Below are 25,331 nucleotides of genomic sequence, written 5' to 3' on the forward strand. Positions count from 1 at the left end.
AGGCAACAGAGCATCCACAATGTCGGCACTAGTACAGTGTATATCCACCTTTCGCAGCAATGCAGGCTGCTATTCTCCCATGGATACGATCGTAGAGATGCTGGATGTAGTCCTGTGGAACGGCTTGCCATGCCATTTCCACCTGGCGCCTCAGTTGGACCAGCGTTCGTGCTGGACGTGCAGACCGCGTGAGACGACGCTTCATCCAGTTCCACACATGCTCAATGGGGGACAGATCCGGAGATCTTGCTGGCCAGGGTAGTTGACTTACACCTTCTAGAGCACATTGGGTGGCAGGGGATACATGCGGACGTGCATTGTCCTGTTGGAACAGCAAGTTCCCTTGCCGGTCTAGGAATGGTAGAACGATGGGTTCGATGACGGTTTGGATGTACCGTGCACTATTCAGTGTCCCCTCGACGATCACCAGAGGTGTATGGCCAGTGTAGGAGATCGCTCCCCACACCATGATGCCGGGTGTTGGCCCTGTGTGCCTCGGTCGTATGCAGTCCTGATTGTGGCGCTCACCTGCATAGCGTCAAACACGCATACGACCATCACTGGCACCAAGGCAGAAGCGACACTCATCGCTGAAGACGACACGTCTCCATTCGTCCCTCCATTCACGCCTTTCGCGACACCACTGGAGGCTGGCTGCACGATGTTGGGGCGTGAGCGGAAGACGGCCTAACGGTGTGCGGGACCGTAGCCCAGCTTCATGGATACGGTTGCGAATGGTCCTCGCCGATACCCCAGGAGCAACAGTGTCCCTAATTTGCTGGGAAGTGGCGGTGCGGTCCCCTACAGCACTGCGTAGGATCCTGCTGTCTTGGCGTGCATCTGTGCGTCGCTGTGGTCCAGTCCCAGGTCGACGGGCACGTGCACCTTCCGCCGACCACTGGCGACAACATCGATGTACTGTGGAGACCTCACGCCCCACGTGTTGAGCAATTCGGCGGTACGTCCACCCGGCCTCCCGCATGCCCACTATACGCCCTTGCTCAAAGTCCGTCAACTGCACATACAGTTCACGTCCACGCTGTTACGGCACGCTACCAGTGTTAAAGACTGCTATGGAGCTCCGTATGCCACGGCAAACTGGGTGACACTGACGGTGGCAGTGCACAAATGCTGCGCAGCTAGCGCCATTCGACGGCCAACACCGCGGTTCCTGGTGTGTCCGCTGTGCCGTGCGTGTGATCATTGCTTGTACAGCCCTCTCGCAGTGTCCGGAGCAAGTATGGTGGGTCTGACACACCGGTGTCAATGTGTTCTTTTTTCCATTTCCAGGAGTGTATAAATAGAATGGGATGAGAAAAGCATAGATAGGATACAGTATGACATAGATATTGATTTTCTATTGGACAGAAAGAAAACAGCAGAGAAATGCTATACGAATCACAAAAAGTTAAGTTTTAATCTTGTCTTGAATGCAGAGTGGTTTTGGATAAGAGAAAAATTAGAGGAGAATTTGTTCCATAGTCATAAGACTGAAGTGTGGAAGGAGATGGAGAAAGACACAGTGTTATGCAAAGGCATTGCCAGTGTTGGAGAAACTGTTTCACAAAACTGTGTGCTGATCAATTTTCAGTGTGATGTGAGAATGGCCCATGACTCCTTAGCATTTAGTTAAGACTCAGTTTTTTTTTTTTCAATAGGGAAATTCGACAAAGATTGTCATTCACACCTGATGTGGCATCAGCAATGTTTTTATGGCTGGCACCTACATAGAACTGGATATCATCAGCATATAAGTTTGAGTTACAAGATCTCCAAGTGTAAATAATCTAATATAGTGCAGAAATAGTAGCTAACAAGGTTTTCTATTTCTTCATTTTTCAGCTTTTGCGTATTTCCAATTTCTAACATTTAGCTATCAGAAACATTTTATATACTTTTACACCAGAGTATAAAATTTCATTCTGAACACTACGTACTGTATGTGAAACAAATTTTTAATTTTAGTATTATGGCTGTGAATTGCAGAATTCATCTTAAATTCACTTTCATTACTAGCTATAAATATCATTATGCAGTATATATATTGGCACATAAGCGAAGAATTGTGAAATACTTAAATAGGCTTTCGCAGGATGTTCAGCTATTAGCCTTCATCAATATCCTTATTGCAAAGTTCTGCAGAATAAATACTTTTTTCGTCTTAGCTGCATTGGCTCAGAAATTTATGCCATAGGACAGTACTGAGTGAAAATATGCCAACAATCCTCTCTGCAGCCAGCACAATGACAGAGATTTATAAGTACAAAGCAGGCCAGGCTGAGCTTTTTGTGTGACTTATCAATGTGCTCTGGTACCTAAATTTATTACACATCTGGATGCTTAGGAACTTCACACATGGAGTGTTGAACAAAGTATGCCCATTAATCTCTACATCTATACCTGTAATAAAAACAATATATGAAAATGATCGATTGCGACTCACCAAATAGAGGAGGCACTTAATGGCAGACAGGCACATTGAAAAACAGATTACTGGATATTATAAGCTATTGGAATAAGTCTTTCGTCATAATGTAATTGGATTGATAAAAAAAATCTACTTACCAAGCAGCAGCGGGAGAAAAAATATATAAAGGTACTGAATTTAAAGGTACTGAAATTTGCAAGCTTTCAGAACCAGTGGCAGAAAGGTTGAAAGGGAAGGAGGAGGGGAGTGGCAGCTGTAATGTAAACACTGTTTGGCCTTTAACATTGGCAGAGGTTGTATACTGGCAACACACAATATCCTTCTGCAGAGCATGTTTTACAATGCGACAGTTGTGACCTCAGTACCTGTTTGACCACACATGTCATCTGGATTTTTTCCCCAGACAACAGTTTCTCAGAACTCCAAAGATGGAATATAGCATTATAACATGTCCTCAGTTCTCGCCATCCACCTGGCCTTAATTTGAATTAATTTATTTGGTCACAGCATTTCTTCTCAATAAATATTCCTTTCTTTGCTCCCTTTTAGTTTTCTGTATCTCTTATTTTCTGGTCTGGCTATTCCAACCTCCCCCCAACTCTTTCTCATACAATGCACTTAGATTTCCATTCTTTTTAATTTTTTCTCAGTATTTTGTCAATAATCTCTGTCTCAGGCCTTACCATACCTTCCAACTTCAAGCTCTCAGGTTTTCAAGTGTCATCCAGTGCAGTCCCCAAGAATCAGTCTTTCCTTCTCTTCCCAACAAGTAAGTCTCCCCTACCCTGGGTTCTGGGCAACTTTTCTGAACTCTCCTCATTCCCTAAACTTCAACAGTCCTTTTACTTCACCCCTCTTCTTTTCCCTTCAGCTATTCTTCCAGAAGAAGCGGCCAGTGGCTCTGAAAGCTTGAAATTTCGATACCTTTATATGTGTTTCCTGCTGCCACCACTTGGTGAGCTGATTGTTTTATCTATCCAATTACACAATATTTAAAAAATTGATTATTTTTGTTGATATAAGTCACACATATATAACTCATACCTGTAAGTAATTTTTATTTGTTATTTGTATTATGAGTTTTTGCAACATTAAGGATGAGCCATTTGCTGTGAACCAGCTGTAATCTTGTTTCATAATTTCCTAGGTTACATCTTTCATGGGTGTGTTTGAGTACTTTATCAGTATGCTTGTGTCATCAGTAAACATTATAGTTTTTGAAGTGGCCTCCTATGTACCAGGTACAACATTTATGTAGACCGATGAGAGGAGTGGGCCTAGTACAGAACCTTGTTGCATACCATATTTAGTACTTCTCAGTTCTGATTTAACCTTATGTTATAATTTGTTAATGTGTCCCTCTGTTTTCTGTTGTTAAGATAGGACTCCACCCAACTCAGATCTTGGAGCTGCTATTTCTCATTCAGGTGGCTCCTCAGTTGGCAGCATGAGGTTGAGTGCCCCTGTTCCATCCTCCCAGCAGGAAAAATCCCCAGCAGTACCAAGAATTGAACCTGGGTTGTCGACAAAGCTGTCAGACATGCTGGTCACTTAGCTATGGAGGTGAACTACTAGAATAATATGATCTACACAATCAGTAAAGGATTTGGCAAGACCATGGATGATTTTTCTTATTTAGTTTAATCAGAACTGAGATTATAATGTGTATTTCTTTCCCAGTAGAGTAGCCTTTACTGAAATCAAAGTGATTTGTTTGAAGATTAACAGATTTTTTGAGAACATGGGCATATACATCATGATGCATCGATTAGTTATAAAAATAAACCAAGGGTAGTGTTTTGAGGTCAACACAACAATTTAGTACTTTGGCCGAGCTACCATCATAACCAGAAACATTACTGTTTTTAGAGAGCTAATGATCTCCTTTACTTATGGTTTGCCAAAACTGATATCTGGTGGCATACTATAAAATCCCTGTGTTATATGTGGTGGATAGGCTTTTGATGGATCACTTATTGTCCACAGTGTTTTCAGCTACTGTTAGAAATAATTTATTGAATTTAGTGGCCTGTGATTTGAATTTCATATTATCTGTCTCACTGCTATTGTCATCTGGAAGTTCAGTATAATTTGTCTTGTTGAGTTCACGCATTTCAAAGCTAATAATGCTCCAAACTGTCTCTGTTCTTGGAATTTTTGCCTTTTAGATAACACTATAAAGAATTTTTTTTTTTTCAATATTGCTCATAATGCATTTTCATGGCTCGATCAGTGCTAGTTCTTTGCATTAAATAAAGCTCTCTCTTCCTAGCACCATATATTTTGATTGTATTTACTAACCATCCTATCTGTAGACATGCACAGTAATTTTTCCTTACCCCTTCTAAAGGAAAGCTGGATTCATAATGTTGTAAGAATATTTTTGGAAAGAATTAAATTTCTTATGTTCTTGGTCCCCCTCCATGAACCATGGACCTTGCCGTTGGTGGGGAGGCTTGCGTGCCTCAGAGATACAGATGGCCGTACCGTAGGTACAACCACAACGGAGGGGTATCTGTTGAGAGGCCAGACAAACGTGTGGTTCCTGAAGAGGGGCAGCAGCCTTTTCAGTAGTTGCAGGGGCAACAGTCTGGATGATTGACTGATCTGGCCTTGCAACATTAACCAAAACGGCCTTGCTGTGCTGGTACTGCGAACGGCTGAAAGCAAGGGGAAACTACAGCCGTAATTTTTCCCGAGGACATGCAGCTTTACTGTATGATTAAATGATGATGGCATCCTCTTGGGTAAAATATTCCGGAGGTAAAATAGTCCCCCATTCGGATCTCCGGGCGGGGACTACTCAGGAGGATGTCGTTATCAGGAGAAAGAAAACTGGCGTTCTACGGATCGGAGCGTGGAATGTCAGATCCCTTAATCGGGCAGGTAGGTTAGAAAATTTAAAAAGGGAAATGGATAGGTTAAAGTTAGATATAGTGGGAATTAGTGAAGTTCGGTGGCAGGAGGAACAAGACTTCTGGTCAGGTGACTACAGGGTTATAAACACAAAATCAAATAGGGGTAATGCAGGAGTAGGTTTAATAATGAATAGGAAAATAGGAATGCGGGTAAGCTACTACAAACAGCATAGTGAACGCATTATTGTGGCCAAGATAGATACGAAGCCCACACCTACTACAGTAGTACAAGTTTATATGCCAACTAGCTCTGCAGATGGTGAAGAAATTGAAGAAATGTACGATGAAATAAAAGAAATTATTCAGATAGTGAAGGGAGACGAAAATTTAATAGTAATGGGTGACTGGAATTCGAGTGTAGGAAAAGGGAGAGAAGGAAACATAGTAGGTGAATATGGATTGGGGCTAAGAAATGAAAGAGGAAGCCGCCTAGTAGAATTTTGCACAGAGCACAACTTAATCATAGCTAACACTTGGTTTAAGAATCATGAAAGAAGGTTGTATACGTGGAAGAACCCTGGAGATACTAAAAGGTATCAGATAGATTATATAATGGTAAGACAGAGATTTAGGAACCAGGTTTTAAATTGTAAGACATTTCCAGGGGCAGATGTGGACTCTGACCACAATCTATTGGTTATGACCTGTAGATTAAAACTGAAGAAACTGCAAAAATGTGGGAAATTAAGGAGATGGGACCTGGATAAACTGAAAGAACCAGAGATTGTACAGAGTTTCAGGGAGAGCATAAGGGAACAATTGACAGGAATAGGGGAAAGAAATACAGTAGAAGAAGAATGGGTAGCTCTGAGGGATGTAGTAGTGAAGGCAGCAGAGGATAAAGTAGGTACAAAGACGAGGGCTGCTAGAAATCCTTGGGTAACAGAAGAAATATTGAATTTAACTGATGAAAGGAGAAAATATAAAAATGCAGTAAATGAAGCAGGCAAAAAGGAATACAAACATCTCAAAAATGAGATCGCAGGAAGTGCAAAACGGCTAAACAGGGATGGCTAGAGGACAAATGTAAGGATGTAGAAGTTTATCTCACTAGGGGTAAGATAGATACTGCCTACAGGAAAATTAAAGAGACCTTTGGAGAGAAGAGAACCAAGTGTATGAATATCAAGAGCTCAGATGGCAGCCCAGTTCTAAGCAAAGAAGGGAAGGCAGAAAGGTGGAAGGAGTATATAGAAGGTTTATACAAGGGCGATGTACTTGAGGACAATATTATGGAAATGGGAGAGGATGTAGATGAAGACGAAATGGGAGATACGATACTGCGTGAAGAGTTTGACAGAGCACTGAAAGACCTGAGTCGAAACAAGGCCCCCGGAGTAGACAACATTCCATTAGAACTACTGACGGCCTTGGGACAACCAGTCCTGAGAAAACTCTACCAGCTGGTGAGCAAGATGTATGAGACAGGCGAAATACCCTCAGACTTCAAGAAGAATATAATAATTCCAATCCCAAAGAAAGCAGGTGCTGACAGATGTGAAAATTACTGAACTATCAGTTTAATAAGCCACGGCTGCAAAATACTAACGCGAATTCTTTACAGACGAATGGAAAAACTGGTAGAAGCAGACCTCGGGGAGGATCAGTTTGGATTCCGTCGAAATGTTGGAACACGTGAGGCAATACTGACCTTACGACTTATCTTAGAAGAAAGATTAAGAAAAGGCAAACCTACGTTTCTAGCAATTGTAGACTTAGAGAAAGCTTTTGACAATGTTGACTGGAATACTCTTTTTCAAATTCTAAAGGTGGCAGGGGTAAAATACAGGGAGCGAAAGGCTATTTATAATTTGTACGGAAACCAGATGGCAGTCATAAGAGTCAAGGGGCATGAAAGGGAAGCAGTGGTTGGGAAAGGAGTGAGACAGGGTTGTAGCCTCTCCCCGATGTTATTCAATCTGTATATTGAGCAAGCAGTAAAGGAAACAAAAGAAAAATTTGGAGTAGGTATTAAAATTCATGGAGACGAACTAAAAACTTTGAGGTTCGCCGATGACATTGTAATTCTGTCAGAGACGGCAAAGGACTTGGAAGAGCAGTTGAACGGAATGGACAGTGTCTTGAAAGGAGGATATAAGATGAACATTAACAAAAGCAAAACGAGGATAATGGAATGTAGTCAAATTAAATCGGGTGATGCTGAGGGAATTAGATTAGGAAATGAGACACTTAAAGTAGTAAAGGAGTTTTGCTATTTAGGAAGTAAAATAACTGATGATGGTCGAAGTAGAGAGGATATAAAATGTAGACTGGCAATGGCAAGGAAAGCGTTTCTGAAGAAGAGAAATCTGTTAACATCGAATATAGATTTATGTATCAGGAAGTCGTTTCTGAAAGTATTTGTTTGGAGTGTAGCCATGTATGGAAGTGAAACATGGATGATAACTAGTTTGGACAAGAAGAGAATAGAAGCTTTCGAAATGTGGTGCTACAGAAGAATACTGAAGATAAGGTGGATAGATCACGTAACTAATGAGGTGGTATTGAATAGGATTGGGGAGAAGAGAAGTTTGTGGCACAACTTGACTAGAAGAAGGGATCGGTTGGTAGGACATGTTTTGAGGCATCAAGGGATCACAAATTTAGCATTGGAGGGCAGTGTGGAGGGTAAAAATCGTAGAGGGAGACCGAGAGATGAGTACACTAAGCAGATTCAGAAGGATGTAGGTTGCAGTAGGTACTGGGAGATGAAGCAGCTTGCACAGGATAGAGTAGCATGGAGAGCTGCATCAAACCAGTCTCAGGACTGAAGACAACAACAACAACATGTTCTTGGTCAAATTCGTCCCGTTGTTCATTCTGTAAATTCTCTTTTAATGTAGTTACTGAGTCAGCTTTTATGATTTTGTGAGATTGTGCTTTTCCCTACATGGGTAACCAGTTTTGGGGATGCTTTATTGCTTCCACTTGCCCATCTTGGTCATATAAGCAATTTATTACATGGATTTAGAAATAAACAATCACTCACTGTTACATTACGTCCAAATGTTGTTGGAAATATTGGTGTGGGATCAAACCAAATCTGAACATCAGTAACTCTAGATGCCCTCCATCAGAACTATCCAAGATCACATTGTCACCACATGAGCTTAGGCAGATGGGCTTGACACCATAAAGCAGTTCGCTTACAACAGTGCACTGACACAGCATTGTGCCACAGTGTTAACTTAGCATCGCTGTCCACCTGCTGGACAGTGTTTGCTTGATTACCAAAGGTGTCATTGCTTTTGCACATGGTATATATACATGACTGCTGCAACTACACAATCACAACAAACTCATTTTTATGTGAACTGGCCATCCATAGAAGCAGCGACTCACTGAGTCATCAACTGTCACATTGTTTGCCTCCACCGTAAGGTCACACTGTCCTACCATCATCCTGACAGGACTGCCTACCAAGGAGATCCAGCTGCTGCCCCATTGATCAAGAGCTTAACTGAGGCCCTCCAAGCCACCATGCTACTGCACTGGAATGCTCACCAGTGCCACTTGCTGCCAGCCACCTTTCCAGTGTTTGCTCCTTGGACATCTGTGCCCATCAGTTGCCATGGCTAGGTGGGTCTCAGTGTCCAGCACTCAACAGGCAGTGACTGCCTGCCACATCAACCCTGAGTTTGCTCGCCCATGGCTGGGACTGCCGACTTTGAAAGGCCGTGCCCCACCATGCCCACATTGAACACAGCACGCAGCTGCTGTCCTACTAAATACTTCACTATTATGGAGACCTTTGATTGAGGTCCACCTTAGAGTCACTGCCAGATAAGGACTTGAGACTGTAATAAATTGATAAAGAGAGTCTCCAACAACTGAGTGGCTCTGACTAACCTCTATCCCCCATCCTCCATTGTGGGTTCCTTGGATCTGTTGTTCCTGGGACAGATATACATTATGTTGCGGTACAGGGGGAGGGTCTGAAGGATAAACCAATGGTGCCAGTTGTGTGTACATAAAGCAACATAGAAAGTCGTATGGCCCAGTGCACCAAATAATGTGGTGGGATACGGTGGTAAACAGGGTATTAGGCAGTGCAGGGAGAATGTGTTGTTGAGATGAGGAAAGCTATGAGTATCAGGGAAGTTTCAACCAATATATTGTCAAAAGCATTATCATATGGGGTATCAAGTGACATTTGTGAGTGTATTGAGAACCTTTTGATAGTGAGGACACAGCGTGTTATCTTGGATGGAGAGTCATTTTAAGATTTAGAAGTAACTTTGGGTATGCCCCAGGGAAGTGGGAAGTGGGTTGGGACCCTCACTGTTCATTTTGAATATCAATGACCTTGCAGACATTAACAGTAACTTCAGACTTTTTGCAGGTATGCAATTATTTGTAATGAAGTACTGTCAGAAAAAAGCTGCATAAATATTCTGCCAGATCTTGACAAGATTTAAAAGTGGTGCAAAGATTGGCAATTTGCTTTAAGTGTTCAAAAATGTAAAATTGTGCATTCCACAAAACAAAAAATGTAGTGTGCTATGACTGTAATACTAATGATTCACTGTTGGTATCAGGCATCTCATACAAATATCAGGGTGTTAAACTTTGTAGGGATATGAAATGGAATGATCGCAGAGGCTCAGTTGTGGTTAAAACATGTTGCAGACTTTAGTTCATTGGTAGAATACAGGGGAAGTGCAACCAGTCTACAAAGAAGACTGATTACAAATCACTCATATGACCAGTTGGGCAAGTGTTTGGTACCTGTACCAAACACGATTAACAGGCGATGTTGAATATATAGAGAGAAAGGCAGCACAAATGGTCCTAGGTTTGTTTGATCCTTGGGAGAGTGTCACAGAGATGCTGAAGAAACTAAACTAGCAGGCTCTTGAGGACAGACATATACTATCTTGAGAAAGTCTACTAACAAAGTTTCAAGAACCCGTTTTAAACGATGATAACCCCCTATGTAACACTCACAGAGGGATTGTGAGGATAAGATTAGAATAATTACAGCATGCACATAGGCATTACAACTATCATTTTTCCCATGCTCCATACATGTATGACAAACCTAATAACCGGTACAATGGGATGTACTCAGGGGTGGTTTGCACTTCATGGTGGTTTTCAGAGTATACATGTAAATGTTAATGTAGGTAATGCATAATTGTAGGCATAGTTTGTTGTAAATATTGATATGTGAATTGTGAGTTATGTTAATTATGAGTTAGATCTCAAAGATCTACATTAGAAGATATATTATTCGACAACCACAGAATGTCTGAGTCACGTGTGGAGCTTTCCTCTTACTTGCCACACTCCTGCTTATTTCATTTTCTAGTGAGGTAGTTGTAAACCATGGTACAGCATAAATGAAGTAAATCATAGATCAGTGTTGCACCAGTATTTACATTTTGGGTTTTGTCTTTACATTGTGTGACACTGGCTCAAAACAGCATAGCAAACCACTGACATACCATGAATGTGAGGTGGATCATTGACTGTGACATCATTGTCCCTCAAAGTTCAGTGGGGATCACAGCAGAAAATCTGCCTAAATAACAGTCCAAACCAGTGTATAGCATAATGGGAGATCATATCAGGTATAAGAGAAAGTGTTAGCTGTACTAAGGGATATAGGTTGCAGCTGGAAAAGCACATGTGGTTAAGTATGAGTAAATAAGTCAGTATTATCGCAGAGCTCATGTAGCACAACACACTGGTTGGGTCCATTGGGGATGAGAGATGAATTTTAGTGTTTAAGTGGTAATTCTCTGATCATTATGCTCAGAAATGTGACTGTAGTTACTATCATAGATTTCTTTTTGTAAATAATTTATGCTAAACTCTTCCTTCTAAACACGTGTACTTATTTTTCACAATGTAGCACCAAGGCTGGATAGTTCATTAGGATAGTGTGCCATGTGAAGGATAGCATAATTAGGTCGAAGACAAAAAGTGATTCATTGTATAGTTGAGGAGGATAATTCACAGAAAAGGGTGGCTGTGAAGGTTTGTTAGTAGAAGGATGCCTTCCAAATTCCCACACACCTATTTCATAATATGGTTTGAAAGAGCAGCCAAACAGAGTGTATAAGAGTTATGGATCCCTCAGTGAGACAACTTAAAGAGTGATGCAGGGAGCAGCAAATGAAGTATGAGGGAAGTTAAATGTTTGTGGCATAAGTGTGACAATACATCTTGGGTATTTATTCTTAGAATTAGTGCTAGTTTTCAGGGACTGCCAGTGACTGCAACCATGTAAACCATGGAGAGATTCCAAATGTGTCTGGGTATCTGTTGCTGCTGTTTAAGTGTTACAGACTGACATGTACGGATGTGACCCAAAGACTAATCATATGTGTCTCCAATGAACAGTAGAGAACTAACTAGTTCCAGATGCAGCAACAGGAAGAATTTGGTGGGCTGAATTGATCAAAGAGGGGAAGAATGTAATGACAAGCCTAGGCAGAAGGGCTTGATGCAGTAAAATGGGTCACTTATAGACATATGCAGACCGAGTGTTGCGCAACAACATTTTTCCAGCAGCTGCCATCTGCTTACCGGTCCGTACCTGGATGATTACCAAAACCAGGCAGACTTTGGTACATAGCATACATGACTTCTGTAGCCATGGACCTTAAAAAAACATGTTTCAAGACAAATAAATATTGACTGTTCAACAAGGCTGGGCATATGTTGAAGCGGAAACTGATTGGCTCCTTAACTGTCATAGTATCAGCCCCCACCATGAGATCACTGCTGTTCTGCTGTCATCCTGGCAGGACCAGCTACTGCCTGATGGCCCAAGAGACAAACTGATGCCTCCAAACCACTGAACCACTGGGGTACTTCAGCAGCACCAGTAGCCAGCTGGCAGTCCAGGGTTTGCTCCTTGGACTTCTGCACCCATCATTTGCTATGGGCAGCCAGATTCTAAATTCCACACTAACCCCATACAATGACAGTTTGCCACATCAGCACCTAATGTTGCTCATCATTGCTCAGGGTCGTGGACAGCACAAGTTCACACCTCACCAGGTCCGCACTGAGCATAGAAGTGGTCAGAGCCCTAATTCAATTCTTCGCTACCATGTTTCAAGAGCCACCTTCCACTCATTGCCAGATGAAGACTTGAGCTTAAAATAAATTGATAAAGGAATTCTGCTACATTTGAGTGGCTTCTGACTAACCCCAATCCACCATCCTCTACCAGAGCATACCCATACCCTCTACAAAATCAATACCAAAATGTACTCATACAATCACATTGCATCTATTTCTCCCTAGACTGGATAATATGGCTTTCATGGCTGATGTTTACTTCAGTTACAATTTCTGAACTGAGAGACTATATATAAATTACCAACATTGTTCCCATCTGCAGGAGACATCTTCAGAGACAAATTGATAACTTCATCAATAGCTCAATTGGGTCCAAAATTATAAATGCATATGAGCTGTATAGAGAATGGATGGTGACTTTGCACTAAGATAATAATGACTGATTACTTTTCATTGAGAATCGTGTCTTTGGCCAGAGATAATCGTGCATTTGGCATCACATGACAAATAATGGTACTGCGTATACAGTTCATAATGTGCCTATAAATTGGGATCCCCTTGAGATTTCAGTGTAGTTGCCAATTTCTCTCTGGTGTTGTTAAATATCATTTGAAAAAGATGAGACTGCATCAGCTGTAAGTCTTTTGTTTATAGGCACAACTGAATCACAGTATTTAAGCTGGATCATCAGTTGCAATAAAAGTAAGTCATGTGTTCTGATCGAGAAGAGAGAGTGGGATGATCCAGCACTAATAGTGAGGAACTTTTGCTAAGTAGCAGATCTCAGACATAAAATAATTAGATTTTTCAATGTCCTGTGTTGATATGAGAATCTCTTCTTTCTTGTACAAGCTTCTCAGGTTCTGGTGGACAAGTCCAAAAGTATTATGATTTTTACCGTTTGTGCTGTCCAAACTGCCATTTTTTGTTTTTCCGCTGATTGTTACAATGCTGTCTATAGTTGTTCAACAGCTCTACTTTCTGGAAACCTTTACACTAAAAAGGCCATTGGAACTATTCAAAATCACATGGACTGAACACATGGTGCTCTTGTTACACTGGATGTTCTGGAAATCAGTTGTGTAAGTTTAGCAGAAACATTCAGATGTAACTTATATCATGGTATGTTGTGTGTGACCAAATGAAGAGTGGTGCATCAGCCACCCATGAGTGATTGCTCTATTCTGTAGAGTGACCTCTGAGGCTCTACACTTACATTTTCAACAGAACACTTCATCCAGAGGCTGTTATATTTCCCAAAGAGTTGCATAATCTTCACTTTTGAGTGGGAATTATTCCCATCAAGGTGTATGATGAGATTTTCACTCTGCAGCCAACTGTTCACTGATATGAAACTTCCTGGCAGATTAAAACTGTGTGCCAGACCGAGAATCAAACTCGGGACTTTGTCTTTCGTGGGCAAGTGCTCTACCAGCTGAGCTATCCAGGCACAAAGTAAAGTTGTGAGGACGGGGCATGTGTCTTGCTTGGGTACACATTCTTGTAAAATTATATAAGGAATGTGGTGCAAGCCAAATAAGGGGAGTTGTTAGCATGCTTGTGTGATGTAGCTCCATACAACCTGAATGTATAAAATTTAATTATTTGTATGAAACAGTTTAGCTTATATTCAGTATCAACTATGTTATTTCAAAGCTTGAGCGCTGTTGAAGCTCCAGGCAGCAATATTTTAAAATATGGACTTGGTTCAATGCACAGTTAGCCCCCAACATCAAATGAACAACAGCTTAAAAGATAAGTGAAATGAATTCACAAGTTACGTTTCAATCCTTTTGTCAGCTCTTTCACTCTTTCTTTCTCATCCCATCGAGTAAGTAATCCCTGATCCAGGGTTCTGGATGTATTTTCCATAGCTCTCCCCACTTCCTAAACCTCACCACTCCTTTTCCCTTATCCCTCTTCCTTCCCCTCAAACCCTCTCCCAGAATTAGGAGCCACTGGCTCCAAAAGCTTGCACTTTTCCTTAACTTTTATAAGTGTTTTCTCTTGCCACTGCATTTATCCATCCAATTCTGCTATAGTTTCAAAAATCAATTATTTTCATTGATATGTTAGCCCCTGCCTGATCTGGCATGTTTGACCACAGTTCACTTATCTAGCTTATTCTTAAACTTGCTGCTCCCAGCTTCAGGTCTCAGCTGTTTGAGCCTTAGATAAAAGACAGAGGATTCAAAGGAAGATTAGAATTTAATGTCCCACCTATAATCTGTTTATTAGAGACAGAGCATGAGCTTGGGGGTGGACATGGATGGGGAAGGAAATCAGCTGTTCCTTATCGAAAGAACCATCCCAGCATTCCTCTCAACTTATTAAGGAAGCCTCTTGAAACTTAAATCTGTCTGCAAATACAATTTTTGAACTACTGCACTGTCTTACCCAGTTTTGAGAAATAGGAACAAAAGAGGAGTGAGGAGGAAAAAATAGGGTCTACAGGAAGATAACAGAGTTAGCAAAGTATGTCATGTATTGTAATTAGTCATAATTGGCAAAAAAGAGAAATATGTAAGAATTATCTGCACATGAGACCAGATTTAAAGGAAAATGTTTCATACCAACAAAATTTGATGAAGATTTTGAACATTGTGCTTATTAACACACCATTCTAAAAGAGCAGCCTGTAAAATGTCAAAGAAGAATTGTTACAATATGAATATTATCATTAGCTGTCAAAACACATATACCAGAAGAACAGGTGGTACAAAAATGCCATCAAAACAAAAAATTATCATCATTGTTGTTGATGGTGATGGTAGTGGTAATGGAAGTGGTGGCATTTTTCAAGAGGAGAACATCAGTACTGGTCACAAGATAGCATAACCTGTAAATGAGAAGTATTGAAGCAAGAAATTTGACAATAAATTACAATGGTAAGTTGTAAACAAGGAAAAAAAGCATTTCAAGAAAGATGAAAGTATAAACAAGGGAAATAATATGTGGTATCACCGCTAGACACCACACTTGCTAGGTGGTAGCCTTTAAATCGGCTGCGGTCCAGTAGTATATGTCGGACCCACGTGTCACCACTATCAGTGATTGCAGACCAAGCGCCACCACACGGCAGGTCTAGAGAGACTTCCTAGCACTCGCCTCAGTTGTACAGCCGACTTTGCTAGCGATGGTTCACTGCCTACTTACGTTCTCATTTGCCGAGAAGATAGTTTAGCATAGCCTTCAGCTACATCATTTGCTACGACCTAGCAAGGCGCCATTATCAGTTACTATTGATATTGTGAACTATGTACCGTCAAGAGCGACGTTCATCATTAATGGATTAAAGTTAAGTATTCCACAAGCTACATCCATTGTTTCTAAATTCTAATTTCCTTGTCCTGTTCCAGCCTGTGTGAGCTAAATCGCGTGCCTTTCAGCCTCCTCTAGTAATACGGTGTTGGCTCTCCTGCTAACCACAAAATAATAAATGTGCTGAGATCAAATAAGAGAAAATATTGTGTGTAGCTAAAAGAAAATAAAGGGAGTAATATTGGTATTTCATAATGTCAAGACAAGCAGTCTATGAATATTAATAATGTAGTACGCACCTTTGTGGCAAAAGTATGCTCATCATATGTATTATACTCCTCACTTTGTGGCAAGGCAAATTTATCAAGTGGAAGTGAAATTTCTAATGGCAGAGCACCATTTATCCACTGAAGAACCAACAACAGGAACATAGTTTTCAATAGTCCAACCTAAGTGAAGAACAACTATATTTTAACAAGTAAATCAAATAAGGATTTCAGTGTTTATTTAACTTACAAATAATATTGGATTGAAATTTCAAAAATTGGTACAGTGGAATAATTTCTGTTTCTCATCATGCTGTGATAAATTACAGGAATCTTAAGAATTTAAAGTTTCCACACTCCTCAGCCTATGGTTTCACTCTTTAGTTCAAAATGTAATAAAAGTTACTTAGGAATGAATTCCACAAAAACCTGTCTTAAAAAAGTTGTAATAGTGAATGCTAGATGAATAAAACTTGTGATTTTAACATGTAAGTAGGCCTAATGCAAATTAAGCAATATTTTGTGTGATATTAAAGGTATATAACTGAAGTGCCAGTTCAGTAGTAGGAAAAGTGTGTAATTTTCCCATAAGTATGGGATATAAACACTAAAATATCTTGTGCATAAAATAAATTTCATGACTGACAGACCCCTTTTCTATTAATTTTTGTATCATTTGTTGAAAATATCACAGTGATACATACCCCACAAGTACCCAAGAGAATAACTGTAACCAAATAAAAAACTGCAAGCTATTTTTGGAGATAGATAATAAATAATATTCAGATGAAAACCACAGAAGTACAGATCATAAAGCAACTTAACACGGTAAGAAAAAGGCTTTGGAAATCGAGATCATTTTAAATAGTTCAGCAATATCCAGCATAGATAAAGTAACAATGAGCTCATTTTGCCCTGCATATGGGAATAAAAAGGGAATGGAACATCAGTTTTAAAAGTCACATGCAGAAGGGTAAGTAGTAGTAGTAGTAGTAGTAGTAGTAGTAGTAGTAGTGCCTTTATTCATCCATAGATTTCTTTTTACTAGGATATACGACATTAGGAAATGTCAAAGTATTTACAAGTTTAGATAAATTTAAAATAAACTAATTCGTATACACATACATTTACAGGCTTCTAGTTAGAGACAGTCATTAGATTTACTCCTGGTATACAATACTTTTTCTTACAAATAACTTATTAAATAATGCAATGCTACACTGTTCACTCATATCTCACTATCAGTCACTGCACACACACTGCACACACACACACACACACACACACACACACACACACACACACACACACCAGTGATCTCTGGGCCATTGTACCACAATTTCCCATTTGCTATCCTGAAAAACTGAATCAGCGCCCCTCTATAATGAGTGAGATGTTGAGCTCAGAAAGAGGAAGAGGTGTTAGTTTTGTGCTATGCATAGCTTGGGGGTAAGTATTTATAGAAAAGGAAGAAAGAAGTAAAAAAAATAGTGTGAAGGTGTTATGTGGAATGTTGGATGTTTTATAATCATTACTATTATTTATGTGTATAACATTTTTTTTTCCAAACCGCTACTCTCTTTTATCTAAGTAATCGTTCAGTGTATAAAATGTATTGCATAACAGGGCTTTTTAGCTGCCTTTTTAAATAAGTGTATTTCTGCAATTTCTTTAATCTCTTTTGGTAATTTATTGTACAGTTTTATTCAGTGGTAGAAAATGCTGTTTTGAGTTTTATGTTTATCTTTTCTTGATAAATGTAAGTTGAGTCTAGCTCTTGTTCCATGGACATGGAGAGAGCTGTTTGTGCAGTAATTACTAATGTTATTTTTGATGTGTACACCTGACTGGTAAATGTATTCACATGGTGCAGTTAAAATCCCCAGTGTTCTGAAAAGATCTTGACAATAAGCTCGACTACTATTTCTGGTTTTTATTCTTAGGACTCTTTTGTGGATTTTGAAATTGTGTTCATATTCTGTGCATTTGTTCCCCAAAACAGAATATCATAGCTAAGAATTGAGTGTTCACATGAATAGTATGTAATTCAGAAACTAGTGGCAAGAGCAGTGTAAAGAGCACCATGAAATGAAATCTGCTAATTCCAAATCTTTTTATTGTAGTTACGATAAGAGCATATTATCTTAGTATCTGCAACTGCTTCCCCTTCTATTCTCTATTTCCTTAGTATGAGGTACGTGATCAAAAGAAAGGTAGCAAACAATGTTAGAGGTCTTTAAAATGTTTTTAATATCAAAATCATAAGAGATGTAGTGGCAGCTCAGTTAAAGAAGCAGTGAGGCAAGGAAACACTCATGGACAGTTAGTTATGGAAGAGTCTTCCTTAACCTATACCACACAATCACACACAGTTTTCATAAATATTTAACACAAGTATAAAATTCAGGAAGAACTTTTCCATCCTGATAAAACCATTGGCTGTACCATTTCAGCTTAACGCAAATTAATAAGAAATGTATGCAAAGCAATTTGAAAACATGATTCATTTGAAATTTTTTTACTATATTTCTTATATATGGTATGAAGTGGACTGCGTAAAATAAGATAACATACCTGAAACCAGTTTAATGTATCATCAGGAACTGAAATTGCAGCTCCTTCAAAGTCACTAAAAGTTGTTTCAGCTATTTGAATATGAAAACAGATCAATGAGACAATAAGTATTTTTACAAATAATGAAAACTGCATGTTGCTTGCTGATTGTATCTGAAAAAATAAATCTCATTATACTTTCCAAGTATTAGAATGAACATTAATATAGAAACCTTGTTCACATTCCTTCATTGCAGACAGCTTTCCTGCAATTATTTCAATTCATTTATAATGCTTACCTTACCACCAGCAGCTGTAGGCAATGGGTAGTTGTTGAAGCCGTTCTCGTTTGTATACTGGGCCCTCATTCTGTCAGTAGCTGAGTACTAAACGCAACATAACTGTATGTAAGGAGTGACAGCTGTTAAATATTCATGGCAGGTATTCCAGTTGTGTTTACAAGACATCTCAGTCAGAAATATGACAAGAATGTTAATGTTCTCAGTTCATAAGCATTTAGTTTGATGTTATGGACAATTAGGCTTTCTAATATTGTAATAATAATAATAATAATAATAATAAGCTTGCCTTACAACATAAACTTATAAAACAACACGTTCCCACATGCAAGTATGCACCACAAAATGTACTGGAGAATTATGAATACAAATTATACTGGAACAGAACCATTATAACAGATAAAACAACACCACATAACAAACCTGACATCATACTCACCAATAAAAAGAAGAAATTAACACAACTAATCGAAATATTCATACCCAATACAACAAATATACAAAAGAAAACAGGAGAAAAAATTGAAAAATACATCCAACTGGCTGAGGAAGTCAAGGACATGTGGCATCAGGATAATGTTGACATTATACCAATTATACTATCAACTAAAGGAGTCATACCACACAATATCCACCAGTACATCAATGCAATACAGCTACATCCAAACTTATATATACAACTACAGAAATCCGTAATTATTGATACATTTTCAATTACCCGAAAGTTCCTAAATACAATATAACATATACTGTACAGTTAAAAGGAAGTCACCCTTGATCAAGGTCAGCGTCACTTTCCATTTTTGACCAGACATAACGACTGAGAAAAGAAAGAAAGAATAATAATAATAATAATAATAATAATAATGTCAGGAATGTTACATGTAGCTGTTTAACTGATTGATAAAATGTTAATAGAATTGGCAGTAACTGGTCCTAAGGTTTTCAGACGTTCATTTTAATGTACTTTTTATTTTTAGTTTTTCTCAACCTTCTTTCACAAATACAGTTCTCCATGTTTCCCACATTTAACTACTTAATAATCATTATTACAACAATTATAATGACATTATAACAAGAACAGGAGAAATAATAGCAATAGTAATAATGTTAATAAGAAAAACAATAATTTGAATAACTTTGGTAATTTTAAAATTGTCAGCAGCTGTGACAATAAAAGCAGTGACTTAGTAAATGTAGTGAACATGAAAATAGATTGCTCCAGTACAGAGATTCCTGTATAAGGAACAGAGGAGAAGTTTGATAGACTTTTGAAACCCCATCTTCTGAACAAATTATAAATTCATTTGAGACTTGACACCCTGGGTGCAGTACTTGAGCTCACAACTGGACTGGAAATAATGTCTATGGCTCAAAAATAACTTCATTGAGTGCAAAATTTCATAAATTTATTTTAAATTAATATAAGTAGTTGAAGTCAATAAAATTGGTAACACTAGATGATACTAGTTTACAGTTTCAAATTAAAATGTTTATTTTTATAAAATCCAACTACTTTTTTTTAGCTAAAAGCTGTTGAGATAGCAACACAAAGTGGCAGCATATGTACACAGTACTTTATCAAATTCACTAATTAAAGTACAAAGTTTATTTTCTAAACCTATCACTCCTTCTTCATGATATCAGATATAAACTACAGAGTCCACATGATCTACATGAGTTTGACCAAGGACAGATCACAATGGCCCAGAGGCTTGGCCCGAGCATTTTAGAAACTGCACGACTTTACAGGTGTTTGAGGAGCGCTGTGGTGAATGTCTTCAACATGTGGCGAAACCAAGGGGAAACCACATCCAGACATTGTGGCATTGGACGGTCACCCTGCATTACACATGTTGCATGTCACACACTGGGCAGACTAGTAAAACAGGACAGCAAACTGTGGTGGGACTAATACCAGACTTTAATGCTGGGCAGAGTACTAGTGTGTCTGAACACACAGTGCACTGAACACTCCTAATGATGGGCCTCTTACACTGGTTACAGACCATGTAAACCCCTCATGATTATCTTGTTTCCCAAAGGCAGTGGCATTTTTCAATAAGATAATGCATCATGTTACAAGACCAGGAGTGTGATAAGAGTGGTTAGAGAAACACAGTGATGGGTTACATACAGTTGATGAGCTGGCCCCTCATCTCACCAGATCTGAACCAGATCAAACACATCTGGAATGTGACTGAATGTGGCATCAGAGCTCATTGCCCCCCTCCCCAGAATTTACTGGAATTAGATGACTTGTGTGTACAGACGTGGTGCAAACTCTCTCTAGCGATCTGCCAAGGCCCCACTGCTTCCATGACTTAATGCACTGCTGCTGGTTGCTGTGACAAAGGCGGAGATACCAGTTGTTAGGTAAGTGGTCATAATGTTCCGGCTGATCATTGTATATACAGCAGTTTTCATCACCAGTTCCAGGCAATGTGGCTCTTATCTGAGAGTCCTCGCATAGTAATACCACTATGATCAACATTTGGAAGTACTATGGATTGTGTATGTTTCTTTCTGCACTCCATATGAAGGAGATTTTCACATTTATTTAGTGTATAGAGACAAAATAATGATTTATACATTGTACTGGTGCCCAGTTTATCTCATATTATACATTTTGTGGTGTAACAAATATCATTTATATACAATTTTGGACTAGAGTGGTAGTAGTATTGGTCATAGGATCACTTTTACAACAGTATTGGACTTGCCATGTTATTAACAGATTAAGAACAAAAATTATATTTCGTATATACAGGCATTTACATACTTAGTGGTCTAGTTAGACAAAGATGGGCAGGTAGCTGACCATGAACTTATAAAAGGAAACCCCTCAGCATTTGCGTGAAGTAATTTAAGGGACCGTGGAACACTTGAGTAAAGATGGTCAGGCATGGATTAGAACCTCCATCCAACAAAATATAAGGCAAGTCTGTTAATCACTGGCAGCCTCATTCGGTTTATCTTTAGTTTGCAAGTTATAACCCCCCCCCCCCCCTCCCTCCCCCACACACACATCCACACAAATGTGCACTAGAACTCAGCTTGTGTTGAGACTACAGCAATGATTTTTGGTTTTCATTTTGTGTATCAAACTCCCCACATGCTAGCTTGAAAGCCTGAGTCAGCATCTTTACATAATAAGTGAGATACTGAGCTCAAAACGAGGATACAGTGTTAGTATTAACCAATGCAAAGTTTTAATGTAAGGTTTTCACAGAAAAAAATCACTTTGTTGTGGAAAAATTGCAGTGGAATGACAGAGGTACCTTACTATTATTCACTTGTATTAATTTTTTTTCCCAAACTGCTGCTCTGTGTTATTGAAGTAATCCTACATGGTGTAGAATGTATGAATAGGGGAGTTCCTTGAGAAAATAATAACATTGCAAAAAGACATTATGGCTGACCATCACTTATCTTCAGGAGGAAAAATTCTACTTTCTGCCAATAGACATACAAAAATGACAAAAAAAATACCCTGCTTTTGTATCTGTTTCAATGATTTGTTCCTCTTTCAGGTAAATAAGTGGGAGGTATTGGGGATTGCCTAAAAACAAAGAGGCAGGTCACTCATATACCAAGATAAGAAACCAAACCATCTTTCTTATATTGGGAGGTGATAAAAACGGCTCTGAATAACATTAGAGATGCCTGGATTGATACTGATAATAATCATAATTTTCATGGATAGAGTATAAGAGATAGAAAAGAGGAATCTCAAGAAGGAGGGGATTGAGATGGAGGAAATGAGATAGGAAAGGGGGGAGATAAAATATGAAGGGTCAGCTGAAGGTGGGACTATAGAGGTTTGGGCCAGGGGGATTATGATATTTGTCTTTGTGTTCTGGAGGGGCAGTTCTCACCTAAACATTTCAAAGCAGCTGGTGCTGAGGAAAGATCCAGAGTGCATGAGTACTGCAGCAGCTTTTGCAGTTATTGTTGTTGTGCTCAAACATGGTCACCAAAATTGATGGTTGAGTTTGTGATGGGACGTAGGTGGTGATAGTCATTTATGCAGAATGTTGTAAGTACATAAGAGATTTCACATTAATTGCAGCACAACTGATAGGCATAATGGCTGCTTTCACATGTGGTCCTACCAATATTTGATAGGGAATTTCTGTCATTGGATTGCATGACTAGGTGTTGTGTGAGTGTAAGGGACAGGACTTGGGGAAGAATTACCTTTGAAGTGTGTGATTGGAAGCAGAGATGCTGTAAGGTTATACTCTGAGATACTGAATAGGTTGGGTGTCGGCTGGAATACCACTTTGGAGAAAAGAGATGGGTTTCTTCATCCTAGGGCATGGAGACAGTTGTCAAATGTTCTGGAAAAGAACACACTTGAATTTTTTAAGACTTGCGTTACGCTGTGTTGCAATGCAGACATTTCTGACGCTTATGATACACGGCGGCTAGTTCCAGCTACAGGGTTGCATGTGTGGGAAGTTTTGGCTATGGAGAAGCCGATGATATCGCCAATGGTATGCTGAAGCAGCAGTGGCTGCTGGCAGCAGTGAACTTGCTGACACAAGTTATCTTGTCAGCTTGGTGCCATATTGCCAAACCAGGCAGCAGAGTCCTGCTGTTGGGAAGTGCACAGACCCCAATTTCACCAGCACCACCAGAGACAAGTTGTAACATCAGGTGAAAGCACCCACTGGGTGTCTTAACTTTGGCAGATCCAGTTCGAAGCCTTTGCCAATAGGGCTAACTCATGGCTTGGAGATCAGTAGTTTTGCCTAGTTGCTAATACTCCTTATTTAAATTGGAGTAGCTTAGTCATATATTCAACTGATGCCTGGCATGGAGAATGTGCTGGTTGAATGAATGACACTATGGATAATCTGGGAGCACTTATACTCTCTTTGGCTGGCTGTGTTAGATCAGGAGGAAGGATCCTGTCATGAAGTCAGCTGTGGAAATGTTGCATTGCACTATACTTTTCTGTCCAGCCCCTATACAAAGCATAACATGTAAACAAGGGCAAGTTTATTGATTACAGACATCCAATAACAAAAACAAGAAATTCCAGGTACAATGCAAGACTGAAATCCACGGTTAAATATCTGTGAGAAAGTAATGATATGTTTCTTCAACAGGTGGCAGCAGTGGCAAGGAAGTAACTGCAACATGGTGGACGTGCACTTGAACATTGAAGCGAGGAAGCAGATAACTAAGTGGTACTGGAAGTTCGAGAAGGTATCTGAGGTTTGAAGACAGTGGAGAAGTGAGTATGGTACAGAACCACTTTCAAGGTTAACAATTACAGGTCTATGAGACAAATTCAAAATTCATCGAACAGTGTATGATGTGCAGAAAGGTTGATCAGGGCGACCTCGTACAGCTGCAAGTGATGATTCCACAACTGCGGTCTTGGAACTGTTTCAGCATTCACCTCAAAACTCTTCAAGGCAAGCGGCATGTGAGAGTAATATAAGTGCTAGTAATGTGCTACGCATTCTGAAGAAAGGCAAGTTTCATGTGTACATTCCAAGGTTTGTGCAACAGCTAATTGACAACGATCCGGATCAAAGGTAAGAAATTTGTGAATGGGTTCTGGAGATGGTGAGATGTGAACCAGGATTTATGGGTAGCATAATTTGGTCAGATGAAGCCCAATTCAAACTCAATGGAACTGTCAGTAGACACAATTGTGTGTACTGGGCTGAAGATAATCCTCACATTACACTTGAAAAAGCTTTGAATTTGCCTGGTGTAAATGTGTGGTGTGGTTTGTCTGCAAGGGGACTCATTGGGCCTTACCACTTTGAAGGTGCTGTTACTGGAGAAAAGTACCTAACAATGCTTGCTGACTCCATATTCCCTGCCATTCATACATTATATGGTAATGATGAGTTTTATTTCCAACAAGATGGTGTCCCGCCGTACTATCATAGGGACGTACGAGCATACGTAGATCACAATGTGCAGGCCAGTGGATAGGCCGCAGGGGACCAATCAAGTTTCCTGCACGCTCTCCAGACCTCACACCGCTGGATTTCTTCTTATGGGGCACAGTTAAAGAGGGGGTGTACAAACGTAAACCACATAACCTGGACACACTTTGGAATGAGATTCAGGCGGTGTGTGCAGAAATCTCATTGGACACTTTGGTACAATGTACGTAATCAGTAGTGACTCATACTCAGAAATGTAAGACGCTGTAACTTACCAAATGAGAAAGTGCTGGTACATAGACACAATAAAAAACACACAAACACACGCACAAATTTCAAGCTTTCGCAACCCAAGGTTACTTCATCAGGAAAGAGGGAAGGAGAGGGAAAGACGAAAGGATGTGGGCCTTAAGGGAGAGGGTAAGGAGTCATTCCAATTCTGGGAAGGGAAAGACTTAGTTTAGGGGGAGAAAAGGACACGTATACTCTCTCACTCTCACTCTCTCTCTCTCTCTCTCTCTCTCTCACTCACAAACACACACACACACACACACACACACACAGATATATATATATCCATCTGCACATATACAGACACAGGCAGACATATGTAAATGCAAAGAGGATGGGCACAGATGTCAGTCGAGGCGAAAGTA

At 39.7% G+C, this 25,331-nt stretch overlaps 1 protein-coding gene across 1 annotated transcript in view; it reads right to left on the reverse strand.

Annotated features, from left to right (window-relative positions):
- The window catches only part of LOC126273401 (uncharacterized), a 45,069-nt gene extending 26,240 nt beyond the window's left edge, over positions 1 to 18,829 (reverse strand). The window contains exons 1-3 of the mRNA XM_049976953.1: positions 18,761 to 18,829; positions 18,483 to 18,635; positions 15,942 to 16,091 (exon numbers count right to left, since the gene is read on the reverse strand). Coding sequence (XP_049832910.1) covers positions 15,942 to 16,091; positions 18,483 to 18,635; positions 18,761 to 18,829 — 372 coding nt within the window. The remainder of the gene's footprint in view (positions 1 to 15,941; positions 16,092 to 18,482; positions 18,636 to 18,760) is intronic.
- Positions 18,830 to 25,331: the final 6,502 nt, after the last annotated feature.

The sequence above is a fragment of the Schistocerca gregaria genome, chromosome 5 (genome assembly GCF_023897955.1).
Source record: "Schistocerca gregaria isolate iqSchGreg1 chromosome 5, iqSchGreg1.2, whole genome shotgun sequence".
In the NCBI taxonomy this organism is placed as follows: Eukaryota; Metazoa; Arthropoda; class Insecta; order Orthoptera; family Acrididae; genus Schistocerca; species Schistocerca gregaria.